The sequence below is a fragment of the Gorilla gorilla genome, chromosome 19, assembly GCF_029281585.2.
Source record: "Gorilla gorilla gorilla isolate KB3781 chromosome 19, NHGRI_mGorGor1-v2.1_pri, whole genome shotgun sequence".
In the NCBI taxonomy this organism is placed as follows: Eukaryota; Metazoa; Chordata; class Mammalia; order Primates; family Hominidae; genus Gorilla; species Gorilla gorilla.
This window is the reverse complement of record NC_073243.2, coordinates 70,749,974-70,771,829: the sequence shown is the minus strand read 5'-3', so window position 1 is coordinate 70,771,829 and position 21,856 is coordinate 70,749,974. Positions and strand designations below refer to the sequence as shown.

At 38.7% G+C, this 21,856-nt stretch overlaps 1 protein-coding gene across 5 annotated transcripts in view; it reads right to left on the bottom strand.

Moving 5' to 3' along the window:
* Window positions 1-10,852: 10,852 nt before the first annotated feature.
* Window positions 10,853-21,856, bottom strand: part of C6 (complement C6) — a 71,126-nt gene continuing 60,122 nt past the window's right edge. For 3 of the 5 annotated variants that reach the window (XM_004058904.5, XM_019013590.4, XM_031003417.3), the window contains exons 16-18: window positions 18,551-18,641; window positions 17,857-18,098; window positions 10,853-11,621 (exon numbers count right to left, since the gene is read on the bottom strand). In XM_004058904.5, the coding sequence (XP_004058952.4) occupies window positions 11,440-11,621; window positions 17,857-18,098; window positions 18,551-18,641 (515 nt within the window). In that variant the 3' untranslated portion in view covers window positions 10,853-11,439. Of the gene's footprint in view, window positions 11,622-17,856; window positions 18,099-18,550; window positions 20,038-21,856 lie in introns of those variants that run through there. The other 2 variants (XR_010131773.1, XM_063700777.1) reach the window with 2 other exon arrangements.

The window sequence follows — 21,856 nt, the reverse complement described above, 5'->3', positions numbered from 1 at the left end:
TTTACATTCCCACCAGCAGTGTAAAAGTATTCCCTTTTCATCATATCCCTGCCAAAATCTATTATTTTAAAATTTTTAAATTATGGCCATTCTTGCAGGAGTAAGGTGGTATCGCATTGTGGTTTTGATTTGCATTTCCCTGATTATTACTGACATTTGAGCATTTTTTCATGTTTGTTGGCTATTTATATCTTCTTTTGAGAACTGTCTATTCATGTCCTTAGCCCACTTTTTGATGGGATTTTTTTTTTCTTGCTAATTTGTTTGAGTTATTTGTAGATTCTGGATATTAGTCCTTTGTCAGATGTATAGATTGTGAAGATTTTCTCCTGCTCTGTGGGTTGTCTATTTACTCTGCTGACCATTCCTTTTGCGGCACAGAAGCTTTTTAGTTTAATGAAGTCCCATCTATTTATCTTTGTTTTTGTTGCATTCGCTTTTGGTTTCTTGGTCATGAAGTCTTTGCTTAAGCCAATGTCTAGGAGGGTTTTTCTAATGTTATTTTCTAGAGTTTTCATAGTTTCAAGTTTTAGATTTAAGTACTTGATCCATCTTGAGTTGATTTTTGTATGAGGTGAAAGATAAGGATCCAGTTTTATTCTTCTACATGTGGCTTGACAATTACCCCAGCACCATTTGTTGAATAGAAAAGAACATGATTAATTTCTGAATCACCATATGTTTGGCTACAAGTAGCAGAAAACTCAACTCAAAAATCGCTTAAACAATGAAGAAGAAAATTTATTATTTTATAACAAAAAGACAAGAAGCATGAACATTCCAGAGTTGGTTAATTCAGTAGCTCAGTGATTTCATCAATGGTTCAGTTCTTTCTATGTTTCTGCTGAAACCTCCTCCATGTGTTGGCCAGACCACAACTGGAAATTTCATGGTAACAAGAAGGCTGAAGCAGCTGCCAGCATCATATTCAGATATGGTAACATTCATAAAAAGAGATGATTTATTTCTCTGAACCATTGAAGAGTAAGAAAAATCCTTCTCAGAAGTCCTCCAGAAGATGCTTCTCATCTCTCATTCGGTAGACTTGCCATGCATGTGTCTAAGGCACATGGGAAGGGAAATGGGACCGCACTGACTGCCTTAAACCAGTTGGAATTCACTTTTTGGGGCTGCGGTTGAGATTGGGACTAACATCTCCTAAAATATTGCCCATTGGGAGGCAGCTGAATGAGTTTTGGGAGAGATGGGGCAATAAATAGAACCTGCTACAAAATATATGAACTAGATTTTATGTTTTATTCAAGCATTAGAAATCGGAATATAAATATCGGCATCATTTGTAAATGCCTGAAGTTCTTGTTTTTTTCTTTTTTGAGACAGAGTCTTGCTCTTGGCCCAGGCTGGAGTGCAGTGGCACGATCTCGGCTCACTGCAAGCTCCACCTCCTGGGTTCACGCCATTCTCCTGCCTCAGCCTGCCAAGCATCTGGGACTATGGGCGCCCGCCACCACGCCTGGCTAATTTTTTGTATTTTTAGTAGAGACGGGGTTTCACCGTGTTAGCCAGGATGGTCTCGATTTCCTGACCTCGTGATCCACCAGCTTTGGCCTCCCAAAGTGCTGGGATTACAGGCGTGAGCCACCGCGCCCAGCTCTGAAGTTCTTTATAATGCATTTTTGACAAGCAATTGGTTTGAAATATAATTAAGATGATTTGGTAATCAAGAAGTATGAAGCAGGTTCAATCAACTTTGAAATGCTTTTAAACATAATAAACATTACCAAGATACTACAAAGTTATTCAAATATAATAAAATGTTTCTTAGGAAAGTGTTCACCTTTTTTTTGCATTTATGTTTCTTTTTAGTCCTAGCAAGTAAACTCTATATAGAAGGATTTATTTTGTCTTTGCAACTTTAATGTTTCCTATTCAATTTCCCTAGAAAATAATAGGTACAATTCACAATGTATTTTAAAACTAAACCTTATCATTTTCCTCTTCTAATTTTAATTTGTTTATGAATTTTTCCACCCAAGTATATAGTGATTATAGGCCATGTTCAAAGCAATGACAATTCTTACTTATTAACTTGGTAATGCCTGGAGAAATGTGAAATTGTTCTGTAATGCAATTTGGGGAAGTGAAAGAGATCAGCTTTTAATGGCATCATGTCATTTGTTACATTATAGTTAATATCAGACAGGTAGGCTAAGTAATGATATAAAAAAAAAATCCCCAAATATCAGTGGCATAAAACAAGAAAGGTTTGTTTTTGGCTCAAGCCACATACCCATAGAAATTCAATGGCGTATAATGGGCTCTGTTCCTATTAGTGACTCAGGAACTCAGGCTGATGAAGTCACTCTCTCAAATGTGCCATAGAGAAAGGGAAACTGGGGGAATCTTCATGCCAGCAATTAAATGCTTGACCAAGAAGCTCCACACATATATCTGCTCACACTTCATCAATCTGTACCAATTATGTAGCACTCCTACCCACAAGAGCCAGAAGTGTGATCCAACCTGGTTCCTGGGAGATGGAGAGCCACCAATATTGGTGAGCAGAATTTTTGACTATTGCAGAGATGTACCAGTGTACGTCACTACATTTCAACAGAAGGGTAGACATGGCCCAACAATTAGTTTTCAGTTGTGATAAACAAAATGAAAATTATTCAGTTAGGGTACTTCTCTAGAAGCTGGCATTATTAGAAATACACCTTCATGAAGGACAACAGCTTCTAGTCTCATGACTTTGAACTGTGATGTTACCTTACCCTCATGTTAAGGGTCATGTTTTAGTAAAATGGAGACTCTTCTAAATAGGTGATGTCCTTGCCTATGGGACGGGGAGAGGGTGATAGCAAACAAGTAATCCTTGGAGTATATTTCCAATTACTCCATCTAATTTCTTCCTCATTTTCTATTCATGAATCTGCTGTCCACATTGCTTTGACATCATTGATTTTTATTTTTTTCCCCATTTTGTTTTCATTTGTAAACATTGGTCCATGTCCATTTATCTGGCATACACGATGAATACTCTAAATAAAGAACTCAAAACTTTTACTTCCGTTGTTGATACATGATTACAGTGAACAACCACATTTTATCTGCTTCGTTTGATATGGATTCTGAATATTCCAGCTATTTCTCTCCCCTGAGCAATCCACCATAGGGTCCTTAATAAATCAGGTTTCAATAGCAAGATTAGCAGTAGAGGAAATGTGTCATGTAATACAAAATAAAGTGTGAACTGCAGCCACTAGTCTCCATTGTTGTTGTTAATAATAATAATAATAACAACAATAAACAACACCCAAGTAGTAAATGCACTTCTCATTCTAGGCTCTCCAGTGGTAATTGTGATATATACAGATATTTTATATATATAATTTTTTTTACTCCACTCAATCCTCAGAAGAAATAGAGTGAGTTAACTGGTGTTATCCCCATCTTTCATGAGAGGAAACTGAGTCTTGGAGAGACTTGTCCACATTTAAACAGCTACTAAGTGTCTCCAACTGCTATCAAATTTTGAAGATTAAGGCTTGATTTTATTAACTGTCTAGTTTTTAAAATTTATTCCTTTAAGACATTATCTGTACCTACAATTATTTTAACAGTAACTCGTTGCTTTCTACTTTATGTAATACTGTTTTAAGTATACCTTTATAATCTTTTCATCATACTCTAAGTGCCTCCAAAACCTCTGCATGATTATAGCCCTAACTCCTGGGACTTAGCAGGTAGTCAGTGAGTGTTTGTGAATGAATGAATGATGTATATGAGGTTCACAAGTTTCGCTGAAAGCTGCCAAACCTCCTCATGTGGTCAAGTTCAGACCAGGGAAATCTCTACTATATAAGCCATCAATGTGTCCATACAAGCAGAATTAACTATCTACCTTTCTCACCTATGTAGAAGAGAAAAAGTTTTAAAATGACTTTTCATACACAACTATAAAAAATTGCATGCCAGTTGAAGAAAATCTTGAAATACAGAAGATATATAAATAAAAGTCACTCCAAATTCCAAGAGTAGATACTGTTTTCCCAATCATTGTTTTTAAAGCCATTTATATACACACACAATTTTCTTAGCTGTAATAATGTACAGTTTTGTAGTCTGGTCTTTCAGTATATTTTTTTTAATTATTATCCTTAAGTTTTAGGGTACATATGCACAATGTGCAGGTTAGTTACATATGTATACATGTGCCATGCTGGTGTGCTGCACCCATTAACTCGTCATTTAGCATTAGGTATATCTCCTAATGCTATCCCTCCCCCCTCCCCCCACCCCACAACAGTCCCCAGAGTGTGATGTTCCCCTTCCTGTGTCCATGTGTTCTCATTGTTCAATTCCCACCTATGAGTGAGAATATGGGGTGTTTGGTTTTTTGTTCTTGCGATAGTTTACTGAGAATGATGATTTCCAATTTCATCCATGTCGCTACAAAGGACTTGAACTCATCATTTGTTATGGCTGCATAGTATTCCATGGTGTATATGTGCCACATTTTCTTAATCCAGTCTATCATTGTTGGGCATTTGGGTTGGTTCCAAGTCTTTGCTATTGTGAATAGTGCCGCAATAAACATACGTGTTCATGTGTCTTTATAGCAGCATGATTTATAGACCTTTGGGTATATACCCAGTAATGGGATGGCTGAGTCAAATGGTATTTCTAGTTCTAGATCCTTGAGGAATCGCCACACTGACTTCCACAATGGTTGAACTAGTTTACAATCCCACCAACAGTATAAAAGTGTTCCTATTTCTCCACATCCTCTCCAGCACCTGTTGTTTCCTGACTTTTTAATGATTGCCATTCTAACTGGTGTGAGATGGTATCTCACTGTGGTTTTGATTTGCATTTCTCTGATGGCCAGTGATGGTGAGCATTTTTTCATGTGTTTTATGGCTGCATAAATGTCTTCTTTTGAGAAGTGTCTGTTCATGTCCTTCGCCCACTTGTTGATGGGGTTGTTTGTTTTTTTCTTGTAAATTTGTTTGAGTTCTTTGTAGATTCTGGATATTAGCCCTTTATCAGATGAGTAGATTGCAAAAATTTTCTCCCATTTTGTAGGTTGCCTGTTCACTCTGATGGAAGTTTCTTTTGCTGTGCAGAAGCTCTTCAGTTTAATTAGATCTCGTTTGTCAATTTTTGCTTTTGTTGCCATTGCTTTTGGTGTTTTAGACATGAAGTCCTTGCTCATGCCTATGTCCTGAATGGTAATGCCTAGGTTTTCTTCTAGGGTTTTTGTGGTTTTAGGTCTAACATTTAAGTCTTTAATCCGTCCCGAATTAATTTTTATATAAGGTGTAAGGAAGTGATCCAGTTTCAGCTTTCTAAATATGGCTAGCCAGTTTTCCCAGCACCATTTATTAAATAGGGAATCCTTTCCCCATTGCTTGTTTTTGTCAGGTTTGTCAAAGATCAGATAGTTGTAGATATGTGGCGTTATTTCTGAGGGCTGTGTTCTGTTCCATTGATCTATATCTCTGTTTTGGTACCAGTACCATGCTGTTTTGGTTACTGTAGCCTTGTAGTATAGTTTGAAGTCAGGTAGCATGATGCCTCCAGCTTTGTTCTTTTGGCTTAGGATTGACTTGGCAATGCGGGCTCATTTTGGTTCCATATGAACTTTAAAGTAGTTTTTTCCAGTTCTGTGAAGAAAGTCATTGGTAGCTTGATGGGGATGGCATTGAATCTATAAATTACCTTGGGCAGTATGGCCATTTTCACGATATTGATTCTTCCTACCCATGAGCATGGAATGTTCTTCCATTTGTTTGTATCCTCTTTTATTTCATTGAGCAGTGGTTTGTAGTTCTCCTTGAAGAGGTCCTTCACGTCCCTTGTAAGTTGGATTCCAATCAATAAATGTAATCCAGCATATAAACAGAACCAAAGACAAAAACCACATGATTATCTCAATAGATGCAGAAAAGGCCTTTGACAAAATTCAACAACCTTCATGCTAAAAACTCTCAATAAATTAGATATTGATGGGATATATCTCAAAATAAGAAGAGCTATCTATGACAAACCCACAGCCAATATCGTACTGAATGGACAAAAAATGGAAGCATTCCCTTTGAAAACTGGCACAAGACAGGGATGCCCTCTCTCACCACTCCTATTCAACATAGTGTTGGAAGTTCTGGCCAGGGCAATCAGGCAGGAGAAGGAAATAAAGCTTATTCAATTAGGAAAAGAGGAAGTCCAATTGTCCCTGTTTGCAGATGACATGATCGTATATCTAGAAAACCCCATTGTCTCAGCCCAAAATCTCCGTAAGCTGATAAGCAACTTCAGCAAAGTCTCAGGATACAAGATCAATGTGCAAAAATTACAAGTATTCTTATACACCAATAACAGAGAAACAGAGAGCCAAATCATGAGTGAACTCCCATTCACAATTGCTTCAAAGAGAATAAAATACCGGGTCTTTCACTTTTTATTATGTCCCTTAATATCATTTTAAAAAGATGCTTGTCAGTGACCTCATACTTTTCTTTGTATTGAGGGGCCATGATTTATTATTGGACAGTTAGGGTCTGTCATTTTTTGCTATTATAAATAATGTTGTGATGAGCATCTTTCTATATAAATCTTTGTGAGCATGACTTTCAGTGTGCCATCTGTTCCTTGGAGTCCCTTGATTGGTGACACACACCTTTGTTAACTGATATTTGACATTTGGAACTGAAACTGTGCAGCTAGAACTTGTCAAGAAGACAAATAGGGTAGCAGTGGCCTGTCTTATGTTCATAAAGTGGACTGGATACAACTATAATTTTGCAGGCTATTTGTTTGGTTAGAAGCTCAATGCCTCATTGATTCCACACATGATGTCCAAAAGAATGAAGGTGACCTTGGAGAGAGCCAGCCATTTAGAATCCAATTAATCAAGCTTCAGGGTAGTTTTGTACCCAACACCAATCAGAAACATCATGATCTGTCAGATTCCTGTTACTCAGAATTGGATTTTAGGAAGGAATGTGGTTTAGGGATAGCTTATGGGTGGTCTTTTGGAAATAACAGAGGAGCTCAATCTTTAAAACTATAAAGTGTAGGTTGTAGGAGTTGAAGGCTTTGGTAGAAAGAGAAAAAACGGTAACATATTCTAAAATTTAGTGAGCTTTATTGAAGACTGCTCAAAAGAGGAAATCTTTGATTAAGCTTGACTGGCAGATAAAGAGAGGACTGGAATTTTAAAATCATAGTCTTAGAATTGTTTTTGTGTCTTTGCTTCCAGGACATCAGAAATACATAACATGCCTATTCATAAAGTTCTTAAGCTGGGGTCTCACTTATTTTGTCAATATATTGCAGAATCATCAACAATTCAAATCCATATTTAAAAAAGAGCTGAATTGATTTCCAGTTACTTAAGCTGCAAACACGAAGACTTAGTATTCATCTCTAATAGCCAAAGAGATAAAGCTTTTACCTTGATCTGGAATTTATTTAATCTTCTAGTACAGAATTGGAGATTGGAGGTCCAAATACCAGATATTTAATGTGTGTCAGTTTTGTTCTTCACTTAATGTTGACAATTTTGTCACAAGCTCTTAACACTTATTGTACTAAATGGCTATCTTAATATTAACATCAGAGTGTAAAAATTCAGCTGGCAAATGGTATGCAAATCAGCCTAATGCAAACTTTAATGGATTAGTGCACCCAAAAATTTCTTTGAAACAAAGGTAGCTGAAGTGGTAAAAAGACCAACTAATCAAGAGCCCCATTACAGAATTTTCTGGGGTTTAAGTACCCTCTAGAGGTTTCCATTGGTTACTTGGTGTATGCCCTATGGAAATAAAAAGGATGAAGTAAAGTTACAAAGTCATTTACTCCGTGTATACACTAGGTAAATGGAGAGGCTATTTCCTGTCTTAGCTGAAGCGTTTCCATTTGGTTTAGTTCTAGGAAGTCAGCGTAAATCATGAATTGGCCTTATGTTCCTTACCTCCAGACCCTACTCTTCTGCCTCATTTAGCGTAGGCCTAGTTTAACAAGATTAGCATCTTTATAAGACAATGGAAATTTGGGCAGATATTGACAGAAGGAAGACAAAGACAGCCACGTGTTGATGAAGGCAGAAACTGCAGTGATGCATCCATAAGCCAAGGAATGCCAAAAATTGCTGGCAAACACCAGAAGCTGGAAGAGACAAGGAAGGATTATCTTCTACAGGTTTCAGAGGAAACATGCCCCTGCCAACATCTTGGTTTCAGATTTCTAGCCACTAGAATTGTGAGACAAAATGTTTCTGTTTGTATGACTTTGTTATGGCAGCTCTAGCTTTCACTAGGGTCTGCCAGATTCCATTCTCCTTAGCTCTGGCACAGATCAGACAGATTTCTGGTCACTTTCTGTTTTTTGAAAGTTGGTCCAGTTTAAGTCTCCAATCTCATATCTGATTTTCATTTCATCTCCTTCTTCCCTCCAGTGCCAGTGCTGGCCTTTCCTCTTCTCTGTGCTCCACAGGAGCCACCAAGTTTTCATTACTTCCCTGTGCCATGGGATGCAGATGGAGAAAAGGGCTGTATCCATCTTCTCCCTAGTCAGACTGCAACTATGAGAGAGGGGCAAGCCACTCTTGTAAGCATCCTGCCTTCAGCACTTGCTATGCAGGAAGTGGTCTTAGCTCACGTAAGGGAGAACCACCCCAGTGTGGATTAGCACCTTCCAGGTGCTAAGTGGCAGCTATAAGATTCCACAGCCTCTAGCAAGCTAGGGCAGCACCATATACCCATATTGTAGGTAACCCCACTATAACTGCCCAATCAGTTCATTTTGCCCACTGCCCAGAGAGAGCTGATTTATCAAGACAGGGGATTGCAATAGAGAAGGAGCTTAATTCACACAGAGCCAGCTGAATGAAAGACCTGAGTTTTATTATTACTCAAATCAGTCTCTCTAAAACTTCAAAGGCCAGGATTTTTCAAAGATAGTTTGGGGGAAGAGGGAGGATGGCTAGGCAATGGGTACTTGCTGCTGATTTGTTGGGAGTACAATTACAGGAGTGTGGGAAATGGTCCCCTTGTTCACTGAGTCACTTTTGGATGGGGCCACAGGAGCAGTTGGTGGATCCAGGTGGAACCATTTGTCATCAGATGCAAAAAACCGGAAAAGACATCTCAAAAGACCAATCTTAGGTTCTACAATAGTGATGTTATTTGCAGGAGTAATTGGCAGAAGTTGTACATCTTGTGCATCTGGAATAATGTGTGGCTAATCATGTATGTCTACACCTTAGCAGAATCCAGGTTCCTGTCATCCTCCTAGTGTGGTGGTCTCTCATTAGCTTTACAAAGGCCACTGAGTTTGGGGGAGGGGCTATTATCATTTAAACTATAAATTAAATGTCTCCCAAAGTTAGCTTGGCCCAAGCCCAGGACTAATTAAGAGTAGTTTGAAGGCTAAAGGCAAGATGGGGGTTGGTTAGATCAGATCTCTCTCACAGACATAATTTTCTCACTGTTACAATTTTAGCAAACGTGGTTTCATCACACCCTACAACTAATTGTCTTGGGACTTTGGTTGCCTGGCTTCAGTGGACATTTTCAGCATCCTCCTCCTCCTCATCAAAGGGAGAGAATGGACTTAGGAGAAGAACGGGACTTCCACTGTGAATGCCGCATTCCTGTGGCTGCAGATTCCCACGACTCCTTTCCCTACTCGTCTAGTCCCATTTTATAGCCTGGAAGGTTGTAGAGCTGGCATGAGAGTTGGGTCAAGCAGAGGCAATTCATTCCTAGGGAAAGTTTATTGATTTAATTGTTAGTGACTCTCCTTAGGATGTGGGAGTATTTAATACCTCTTTGCTCTCAGCTGATGTCTCGGGTGTGCTGAAGGCTTATGATGCTTACAGGAGTGGCCTTTACCACTTAGAGTGAGAAGAGAGTGGGGTGGTATGACTGGGAAATAGATGGGTTACTGACTCCTGGGAAAAGAAAAGGTCATGGTCAACCTCTGTTACACCAGGAAAATGTTTTTTTGTTTATAGGTGTTTTCATTCCCCATTCTTCTCCTTTAATATTATGATATACGTTAGATTTTGCAGACATCCTATGATCAATGAGATGGAGGAGGAGCTGCATGTATAAGGTCTGGGGATGGGGTTGGCAGGTAGCTGTGGCTCATAGACTCCTTCCAAGAGGTGGGGATCCCAGTGAGTTTTGCTGGAAGGGAATCTGCTTCCACTCACCTGCTTGGAGGTTGGCTATGGTTTTGAGATCAATTACTTAATCAGAGTTAGCTGTGTGATGACTCCATCTCTAAATTCGGTATGCTCAAAATGTGATGTCCTGATGATCATAAGCAGTACCACCTGGAATGCTGTTAGAAACACACATTCTCAGGCCCCACCCCAGAACTACTGAGTTAGAAACTGGGGTGGTTCCAGGCATCTATCTGAACACACACACCCTCTAGGTGATTCTAATGCACCCTAATATTTGAGAACTGCTGCTCCAAAGATGCCTCTCTTCTCCAATTAAAATTGACACCCTAGCCTCGCTAATAAACCGGTTTCTGCTTTGTATGGCCTAATGAAAAGATATGACTTACCTTAAAAAATTATTCCTTCAAAATTCTCTGACAATTTTCTATCCATCACACACTTCAGCCTAAAACTTTATGGTGCACTTTAGTTGAGGCAAAGGGAATCTCTTTTCTACTTTCTGAGAGAGTAGAACTCCAGAAGTTTGTTCTTAACAACTTTAAACAAGATAATTTCCACTGGAGCTCAATCATCCTTACAGCGATGTTTATTGTTATGGAATATTTCCTTGCATAAGATGATAATTAAGGATGGGACTCACCCTTCCGTGTTGTATTTTCTCCAAAACAATTATCACCATCAAACATGCTACATATTTTACCTGTTTATTTCATTTTTTGTGTGTCTACCCCTGAATGAATGTATGCTTCATGAAGGTAAAGGCTTTTGTCTGTTTTATTATCTGCCGAGTTCTCAGGACTTTGGTCAGTACTTGACATCCTGTATACACACTCAGAAATTATTTGTTGAATGAAGATACGAAAGCTGGGCTTCAAGAATGTGTTTCAGAGGTTCTGGAGATTTCTGTTTATTAACTCATTGAAGAAAATTATGGGTTTTATTCTTATTTCTAATTGTGAGAATGTTTAATGTCACAGGCTACATAAGGGCCTCAGAAGTCACATTATTTTTGTACAATGTGAACAGGAGAATTTACCAGACTGCTGTGGAAGTTGGTACCTAGGGGTATGCTACAGGGCGTCATGAGCTGGAACTGAATAAGACATGCCCAAACAGGAGAGTCAGGGGAGAATAATGATCTCAAACTAACAGAAAATAATTTTTGTCAGTAACTTTGAGCATGCCAGTCTGCTGTTTGTGCAAGAATTCTCATTTGTAGGAGTTGGTTCTTCTGGATGGTAAATCTGTTCATTGTGCTGGGCCTAGCAGTAATTGTGCTAGGCCAAACACTTTCCAGGATGCAGTATTTCCATCTTCCTGTTTGCACATCTTATAGTTCCCACTTCACAGATGTTCAATGTTTTCTCACTTGTTGATGATCCCATTTTGACACAGTAGAGTTGGTTTCCACCCTTGAAGCACTGTGGGGGCAATAGGCAGACACATTTGGAAGTGGAGGCTGTAATGAGAGAGAGAGAGACAGTGTGACTTACCACAGTACATTAGGGTTTGGTTTTACCTAAATCATCCCCAGGGTGGCGAGCTCCTTGATGGTGTTAAATTAAGTTTGGTCTAAAGCTTTCTCTAATGAATGAGAAAGCCAAAAAATAAAAATCAAAAACAAAACAAAACAAAAACAACAAAACAACCCACCAAAGGCAATGACCCCAAAGACCCAACTGTGATTGAATAGAGAGATCTGTATATAAGAGACTAGAGGGCACTAGTAAGCCAGTAAGCTTAAAGAGTTGGCCTATTTCTGGCGCTTCCCCCGTCTCACTGTCCACATCCAATGAGGATTTGCACTATCTCTGGCACCTCCCTTTTACTCACTGCCTACATTCAATCAGGCACTAGTCCTATCAATCCATTTCTCCAATGTCTTCAGCTTGTCCTTTCTGTTTTATTTTATTTTTATTTTTAACATTGGCATTGCCTAAGTACATTTATCGTTATCATTTGTAGAGCATGTACTGTGAAGCCACACAATATGCCAAGCACTTTACATGCTTTATTTTTTTGAACCCTTACAGCAAACATATGAATAGGCTATCATACTAATTCTACAGAAGAGGAAACTGAGCTCAAAGAATGTAAGCCCTTTGCACATTGCCACACAATTAGTAAATGGTAGAAGCAGGATTTAAATAATACATGACTCACAGGCCTGAGCTCTTTAACATAACTCTATATCACACTTGTTTCTTTCTTTCTAGAATATTATTAGGTTATGTCTGGGGATCTGTATTTTTAGTAGGCAGTTAAATTGAGTGATTCTCCTATGAGGCCTGCTTTTGGAATCACCAAAGCACTTCATAATTCATTTAAGTCTTATGTTCATGAAATAAGTTTAAAACAATCATTTAGGGATAAAGTTACCAAAGTTGAGTATATTAAATTAATTTTGAACAAAGGTTTATAGGCTCATATATTCTACATGTATGTTTTAGTCAAAGGTCAAAGTCTTCCACTGTTTGGCCTCAACTTCCATTTTCAACATCGTCTTTTTTACTTTCTCCATTTCAAGTAGTTTAACTGTCTGTTTCCCCAACAGGACCCCAAAGGTGCTCCAGTTTTTGTTCTTTCTCCTATGTCATCTGCCTCTCTTGCCAGACTGATGTGCTCTTTCCTACTTCTCCCCACACGTCCAGTTTCTACAAGTCTTGCCTCCTCAATGAAGCATTTCATAGCAACATAACCATATTCTGATCTTTTGATCTTTTCTTTTCTTTTTTTTTGAGACAGGGTCTTACTGTGTCTCCCAGGCTGGGGTGCAATGGCACAATCATGGCTCACTGCACCCTCGAACTCCTAGGTTCAAGAGATCCTCCCACCTCAGCCACCCAAGTAGCTGGGACTACAGGTGCACCCAACCATGCTCAGCTAATCTATTACTCTTTGTAGAGATAGGGTCTCATTATGTTGCCCAGGCTAGTCTCAAACTCCTGAGCTCAACTGATCCTCCTGCCTTGGTGTCCCAAAGTGCTGGGATTACAGGCGTGGACCACAATGTCTGACCAGATTTTCTCTTTTTTCTTTTTCTTAACTTTTATTTTAGTTTCAGGGATACATGTGTTAAGTTTGTTATATAGGTAAATTGAATGCCATAAGGGTTTGGTGTACAGATTATTTCATCACCCAGGTAATAAGCATAGTGCATGATGGGTAGTTTTTTAATCCTCTCCCTACTCCCACTATCCACCCTTAAGTCGGCCCTGGTGTCTGTTATTTCTTTGTGTCCGTATGTTCTCATTGTTTAGCTCCTGCTTACAAGTAAGAACATGTGGTATTTGGTTTTCTGTTCTTGTATTAGTTTGCTTAGGATAATGGCTTCCAGCTCCATCCATGTTGCTGCAAAAGACATGATCTCATTGTTTTTTATGGCTGCATAGCATTCCATGATATATTTGTACCACATTTTCTTTATGCAGTTTATTGTTGATGGGTATTTAGGTTGAGTCTATGCCTTTGCTAATGTAAATGGTGCTACAATAAAATACCTGTGTATGTATCTCTATGATAGAATGATTTATGCCCCTTTGGGTATATACCCAGTAATGGGAACGCTGGGTCAAATGGTAATTATGTTTTAAGTCCTTCAAGGAATTCTGTTTTAAGTTCTTTGAGGAATCGCCACACTGCTTTCCACGATGGTTGAACTAAAGCAGATCTTTTATTTAGCTAAATTTTAGTGGTGTAAACTTGTCATTTTACAAAAACTGACATTTTTGTATACATTCTTATTAGTTAGCTTTTCATATGTCTTTTCCCCAAGACAATGATAAGTGCTTTTTTGGAGAGCAGTGTGGCTCATCTGTCCTATCAACTCTTAACAAGGCACTCAATTAATTCTTCTGGATCAACCGACTTGAAATTCTGAATTGTGCATGCAGGTATAAGTGTACAAAAGAGAAATTTATTTAATGGATCTGGAATAATTCATGTTGCCAAAATACCTGAGTCAGCGTGAGTATTAGCAATGAGGTCATGAATGAATAGCTTATTTTAGGCAGACATCGATTCTTTCCCATGTGTCTCAACTGATGGGGAAAAATAGGGAAAAGAAGTAGGGAGATACTCATATGCACCACATGCCTGGACATCTTGCCCTTGGTAGGAAACATTTTATGGAAAAGCATGCATTTCCGTACTATGCTCTCCATCAACCAGCTAGAGAAGATTCTTGTTCATTGTTGGAAAGAATGTTCTTGTCCATTGTTGGAAGGGATGGAGTTTGGTGAAAGACAGGGGACTATTCCACCTCTGGTTAGGACATCAGTTCCTTAGGTTTTTGGAAGGGCCACGGTCACTACCCTTTTAGTATGGATATAGCTTAAATGTTCTTTGCTTAATTATTTTCAGAACTACCAGCACCAAAAGACCCTTCCCACCACCTCTACTAATTCATCCTTCAACACTCAGTTCTCACGCTTCTATGCTTAAGAAACCCTTCCAGACCAGAAGATATTTCTCTCTCTTAATGCTCTTATCACATCCTGACTTGCACTAAAGTGATTCATGTAATTATTGTCTAATGTTACTCCTCCAAAAATTTGAGGGGTAAAAAGGGTGCCTCATCTTAAAACCATCATCATGGCTGCTAAATGGATGTTGGCTGAAAAAATTTCCCGTTCCTGTCGGTTGGTGGTAGATATTTCTGAAATTCAGATAAAATACTTAATATCTGTAAAATAGGCTTCTGGGGGATTTCATTCATGTTGTAACTTTTGAAAGGTGACCTTCATATTACTTTAAAGTTCTATTTTAAAGTTTTTTAAAATTCCATTTTAGATAGAGAAGGAAAAGAGTAGCTAAGAGCACAATGTAATCAAGAACACAGTTTAATCAAAGTGACATTCAATTGAACTGAAAATTACTAATATTCCAACTTCCCATGAGTGGCCTGGGTATAAAGCACATTTTTAGCTTTCTCTGTCTTCATAAATGCTATCATTTGTATATTGATACTTTTCTATAGTGCTAATCCAAACAGAACCCTCTGTGACATTTACTTTTGCTCACCAATTAAAGAAAGCTAGCAGAGAAAGATCATATCTTTAGAGGAAAAAATGCTTTGAGTTTCCTGATTGTGTGCAGAACCAAAAAATATTTTAAATTGCCTAAATATATCTTCTATTAAGAAGTGTTCATGTATTAGTTTGACTACCCAAAGCATTCTGTTAATTTCACAGTTTTTAGTACTTTTTTTTAAAAACAAAGTTAGATGCCTCAAGTATGTGAGGACTTAGATATGTGTACAGCAAAGCGGTAATAGTAAAGACAGGTATTTTGATAAAATTGTAAACTGTTATTTTTCACTCAGGCAGATTTGAAAAAAAATTTGTGGGAAGATAGCAAAAAAAGGGAAGATAGCAAAAAAAATAAATTATTTCCAATAGAAGAGTTCTCTGAAGACTGCTTCTCTATGATAAATAAGGAAGAATGGAAGGTAACACTAAATACAGCCCCAAATGCCTGACCTATCTATTACAGTACAGTCAGGGAACAGTTCTTACCTTCCCTGATGACCAAATTTTATTTTCTCTATGTATTTTTGACAATAATGTTCTTACACTACATTTCTCAGATAAAAAGTTGATATTTAAAATAAAAATGATGTTGTATAATACTTTCAGCTCTTTTCTATCACAAATTATTGTTTGCAAGAGATGTCAGTTGAGTAATGGTGTTGATCAAGCATCAAAAAAATGAATAGTAGAGTTTTTGTCTAAAAAGTTATTTAATAGTGATTAGAATTAACCAACGTGCATATCAGGCCCTAGTTTTCTGTAACTTATACGGAATTGCCTTGTTTAGACATGGCATGAAGGTTGAAAACCCCAGATACTGGCATCCTGAGTTGTCACCATCAGATGCCAGCTATGTCCACCCTCTGTCATGTTTCAATCTTGTGGCCTGTCAAGGGAGCTGAAGCTTGATAATCAACTTTAAGTGGATCGGGAAAGAACTGGTTTTGAGTAATAAGACCTCTCCCCTTTCCAGGACTGAGCTGAAGAACACTGGGCCACAAAGTCAAAATAGAGTCAAAAGGAACAATATGGTTTTTGTCTTTCTTTTTGCAAAAGTAAGGTGGTTTCAGCAAAGATTCCTTTGCATACTTTATGCTCCAATTTAAGATAATTTTTTTGGAAAATGTTCCACAAAGGAAATATCTCTAACTGTTTGGGTTCTGTTGTAATCTCCAATCCATCTTTTGAAAAAGAAATAAAGCTTAGCTGGGCTATTTCAGGGTCAAACTTCATCTTGGAGCAAATGTACTGCTGTGAAGTCCCTGCCTCGAAATAATTCACAACTGTAATGTCTATGGCCAGTAAACTTAGGGAAAATGGAAATAGAATGCTACTCCTTAAGTATTAAATTGGCAGAGATACAAAGGAGTGATAACTCCAAGGTTTGGTGAGAGTGTGGGAAAGCAGTCTTTACTATATGTTCTAGGAAATATAATATGGCAAAAACATTTCTGGATAGGCAGCCAACATATTGTATCAATAAAAAAATTTAAAAATAATATTTACCTAGAAATGTCCCTTTCTAAGCTATATCTGAAGGATGTAATCTTAGATCACAGATTTATTTGTGATAGATTTAGGTATGATGGCACTATTTATGATAGCAAAATACAGGAAAAAAATTTAAATGCCTAACCAGAGATTGGTTAAATAAATCATAGAATACCCGTATAGACTTTTGCAGACATAGAGAATTATGTGGCCGAATAATATATGTTGACATGGAAACAGTTCCATGACATAATAAGTGAAAAAACAGCAATATATAGAATAACATGTAGAGTATGCTCCGATTTTATATTTTAAAAATTTGTAGTATATGTGGGGCCACTCCTGAAATGTTCGAGACCCAGAGGCCAATTTTTTTATGGGGTGCTTATCTATAAACTATTAGAGTCACCCCCAAATTAGAGTGTCAGCATCATACTGGCTTTCTAATTTCAAGCAATCTTGAGCAAGAATGCCCTGTTGGCTAGCAGCAGCAATTTGTTCACCAAGCTGTTTTCTGAGAATGAGGGTCTAGTCTGGGCCAGAGATGACTCCACAGGCATGAGCCCCAGAGCTCTTTGGGGCATCTGACTGACCCCACGCATGGTGGGGAGAAGAAGCAGTAGAGAGCTGAAAAGTATAACAGTGCCTGGGTTCATGTGGGATGCTGTCTGGGCTCAGGGTGTCCTGCTTGAATAGCATTGTCAGCCTTGGCTAGACTAAGGCACTGAAAGAAGACTGAAAGAAATTTCAGGAAGATGCTTTGGCAATGCAAAATCCAGTCCTACCTGGACAGCACTATTGGCCTCAGACAGTCCCAAACACTAGAAGGAAACTTAGACAATTCTGGTGAAGGCCCTCCAAAGCTGGGACTCGGAGGGATGCCTGAAACACGAGATCGGGACAGGTGCTCTTTCCACTGGGGCCTAAGGGTGGTACTGATTACATATGCATAGAGAAAAGATTGGCAATATATACACCCACATTACTACAGTAGTTATTTCTACTTGTGGGTGATTATAATTTTCCTTTCTGTTTAAATCATTTTATGAATATTTTTTTACAATGAAAAGGAATTATTTTTGATTAAGGATAGGTTATTTTTAAGAAAGATGATGTACTAGCTGAGATGAAGGTTAAGTGAGAGCATTTAGTATGGTCACCATTGGAACTTACCTGAACATTTTTCCCAGTCATAGCAGGTGTCATAGCCACAGGATTCTTTCTTTGTGCTGTTGGATGAAAGTCTTGTCCTTTCAAGACCCCATTCTAACTGGCGGCCGTCTTGGCAGGAACCAATATGTAGAAAATGGAGTTGCTGATTATTTAAACATTTCTCAGCCAAAAACTTACAAGCAGGTGAAGTAAAGTAATCGTTGGAGTCTGTGTCAAACACACAGAGATCTTCTGAATAATGGCTGCCCAAGAGAGGAAAGCAAGCATTTCTATATGAAGATCAGAAAAAAACAGGGGGCACGTAGCCAATGTAGTGTGTTCACTCACCAACCAGTTTTCTTTTTCCTGTTTTCCCCACCCCACTCCAAGCCCTGGGCTTGAGTGAGAGGAACAGGAAAGTGTTGATATAACTGAGTTTAAAGTTTTTACATGTGCAGAAGTTAAGTCTTTAAAACCAAAATGAGACTGTTATAATGAACAATCTCATTTTATACAGGGAACTGGGCTGAGAGATAATTAAGAAACTTGCTACCCAATGGGGAGGGAGGAATTCAGCAGAGCACAGGAATATCAGTTATGTGGAAAATTCATTTATTTCATGTCTGTGCTTCAAAAAGCTCAGCTCTTCCATCAAATTGGCTACACTAGACTGGTTTTCCCAATTTCCAGACACAGTCTGTAGGGTATCTCTTACCTACAGTCTTCTTCTGGAGACATACAAATGCATTCAGATCCTGATTGTTTCTGTCCCGGCTGACAATGGCCTTTTAATTTTGTTAGAATATCTGAAACAAAAGAAAAAAGGAGAAAAGAACAGTGCACAGCATGGATTCTAAGTGATAAGCTTGAATTCAGAGAAGAGGCAGTGGTAAAGGATTCATATTTATCTCTTGGAGTTAGATCATTCATTTTGGCTTCTCTAAATACATTGTCATTAAATATTCCACCTGAAAGGTCCTTTCCAGTGCACATGAGGTGTTATTTTCCAACCTAAAATTGCGATTATGTTCAGGTAACTAAAGAAAATGGAACTGTTGAAATTTTTGTTCATTTGTTTTTCAAATATTTATTGAGTATACATGATATTCTCATCACTCTGTAAGGTTCTGGAGAGAGTAGATTGAGCATAAACTGACCCAGATCCTGTGCTTACCAAGCTTATAGTCTTGTGGGTGCAGACAGACATTAATCAAATGAGCACACTAATATAAATATAGAATTGTTGCCTTTCTTAGTGCTATCAAAGAGAAGCATATAATAAAAAATTGATGTAGCTAGAAAGATTAGAAAAGGTAAAATGAAGAAAGAAAAGTGAGGCTGTTCAATACAGAGGAAACATAAGGTATGGAAAAGTTCAAATGGGAGGCAGTGGTCGGGCATAGTGGCTCACGCTTGTAATCCCAGCACTTTGGGAGGCTGAGGCGGGCAGATCACAAGGTCAGGAGTTCGAGAACAGCCTGGTCAATATGGCGAAACCCCATCTGTACTAAAAATACCAAAATTAGCGGGGCATGGTGGCGTGCTCCTGTATTCCCAGCTACTCAGGAGGCTGAAGCAAAAGAGTCACTTGAACCCGGGAGGCAGAGGTTGCAGTGAGCCGAGATTGTGCCACTGCACCCCAGCCTGGGCAACAGAGTAAGACTCTGTCTAAAAAAAAAAAAAAAAAGGGAGGCAGCATGTGAGTTTCCTGGAACTGAAAGAACCCAGTGTGGTTGAAGTGCTGAAAAACAAGAGGATGGGACAAGATATGGCCAGAGAGGTAGGTGTCTGGTAGGCTGTGTGGGAGGCTAATAGGGTCTTTGAAGGGTTTTGTCTTCATTTTATAAATAGTAGACAGTCTCTGATGGGTTTTAAGCAGGGAGTGGTGTAACAAAATCAGCCCTCGATTTTGAAAAAAAGAAATTAATTATGGCTTCTGTGCAGAGAATGGATTTGAAGAGGCATGGTGGTCAATAGGGCTCCAGGGAACTAATCTATGAGGTTATTGTGGTAGTTCAGGTGAAAGAGGATGATAATTTGGACCAAGGTTCCAGAGGTGGAAATGGAGAAAAGTGGATAAACTTGAGACACAGCTAGCAGGTAAAACAAGTGATATTACCTATTATGTAAGTTATGAGAGCTGTCAATTATATGATTCTTCGGTTTCTGATTTGCATAAAAGAATATACATTGGTGCCTTACCTGAAATAGAAAATATTAGAAAATGCTTAGTTTTAGGAAGGAAGGGTGATGAACTAAGAGTTTCCCACTGTAGATGTTGAATTTATGGTATCTTTAAGACATCCAAACAACGTAGATATATAGGAATTTAGATATTCATGTCTAAATCTCAGTGGTGAAGTCTGTGCTAAAGATTTAAATCTGTTATTGGTCTATGGGGGAATCACTGAAGCTATGCATGTGGATGAGATTCTTCAGTAGGAGAGTGCAGTGTGAGGCGAGGGGACAGATCCAAAACTTGGGAAACTCCAGTGATTAATGTCCAAGCACTGGCAGGAGCCTACCAAAAATAGAGTGCAACAGCCAGAAATGTTGGAGCTAAACAAGAATATGAAGCCAAGGAAAGAACATATGTGCAGAAGGTCAACATTGCTGAAGGTTGCCGAAAGGCCAAAGAAGATAAGGAAAAAAAAAAAAAAGTCCATTAGATTTAGCAATATGGATGTGAATGGCTTGAAATTCAGATTTTCTTACAAGAATCAGTGGAGAAATGCAGCTCCTAAATGTAGCTATTAATCCCTGCATGACATTCCAGGCACTAGGACATTATGGTGGGAAAAAAAAAAAGAAAGGAAGGATGGAAGAAAGAAGGTGGAGGAGAGGAGAGGAAAGGAGAGGAAAAAAGAAAGAGAAAACAGATGTTAATCAAGTAATTATAATAACGGATTTATAATAAAGGGCTGAGACATGTATTCTGAAGAAAGGGAACATGGTTTCAGGAGACCACATACCATAAAGACTCCAACTGGGAAGATTAGGGAAGGATTCATAAGGAAATTACACTTGAACCAAGATGAGGAACTGAATAGCATGTCGGTGAGGGAGGAAGATGAAAATAGAGGGAGTGACACTGGGGGTGTATTTATGAAAGAGGGAACCTTGGTTTCTTTGCTCATGTTGAGGTCCACCTAGAGAACCTGGACCTGAAGCCGAACTCCTCAGTCTATTGAATGAAACACATTTTCTTGATCTGGATCTGACTATTCAGGCATCCCCAGAACCAAAATGACCTCGTGAGCAAGTTAATTGTCAAGGCAGGACTGGAGGCTCAGCTCACTCTTCCTCCTCTTAGCTTATCAAGTAGAAGGTTTGATAAGGAAAGGTGGCTCACGTAAGAAGCAAAAATAAAGATGTAAAAAATTCCTAGGTTTCTTATTCACAGTTGTTTTCCTTTCCTTCTATTACCACCATTTTATCTGGTGAAACTTGGCCCGGAACTCTCCTGAGCTTGGAGACCTATCCTTCTGGTAAGGCTTTAGCTACTATGGTTTACATTGTGGTGATATTGTTTACCTGTGCCTCTTTGCCCTTTGTAATTAGGCCTGGGAGGAGCAGCAAGGTATACATTGTTTCCAAAAAGAATCAATTCAGCTTTCAAGTGGCACACAGCCTTGCTCTATCACTACAGGTTTGAAATTGTCAATGATCTTATGCAAGGAATCTGCTCTTCCAATCAGCCTCAGGTTGAAGCAGTGCTGGGACTCAGCTGCCCACACCTCCCAGCACAGGAGCAACTAATACTCCACAGTCTGTAAAGTGCCCAGGGCAAGAGGATCCTCTGAAGGGCTAAGGGAGGTGTCCAGGTCTGGGAGGAAGGAAAAAAGTAACGGTGTAGCATCTCACATCTTCATGAAGCAGAACTTTTTCACATTGAAAGAATTAGTAATGTTTCCCTGCCTGAAAGTGTCTTTACCTCACAGTGTCGGGTTTTATTTATGATTGTCTTTCTCTTTCTGTGACTCCCCTTATTGGTCTTTCTGTCAATATTATTGGAGAGAAA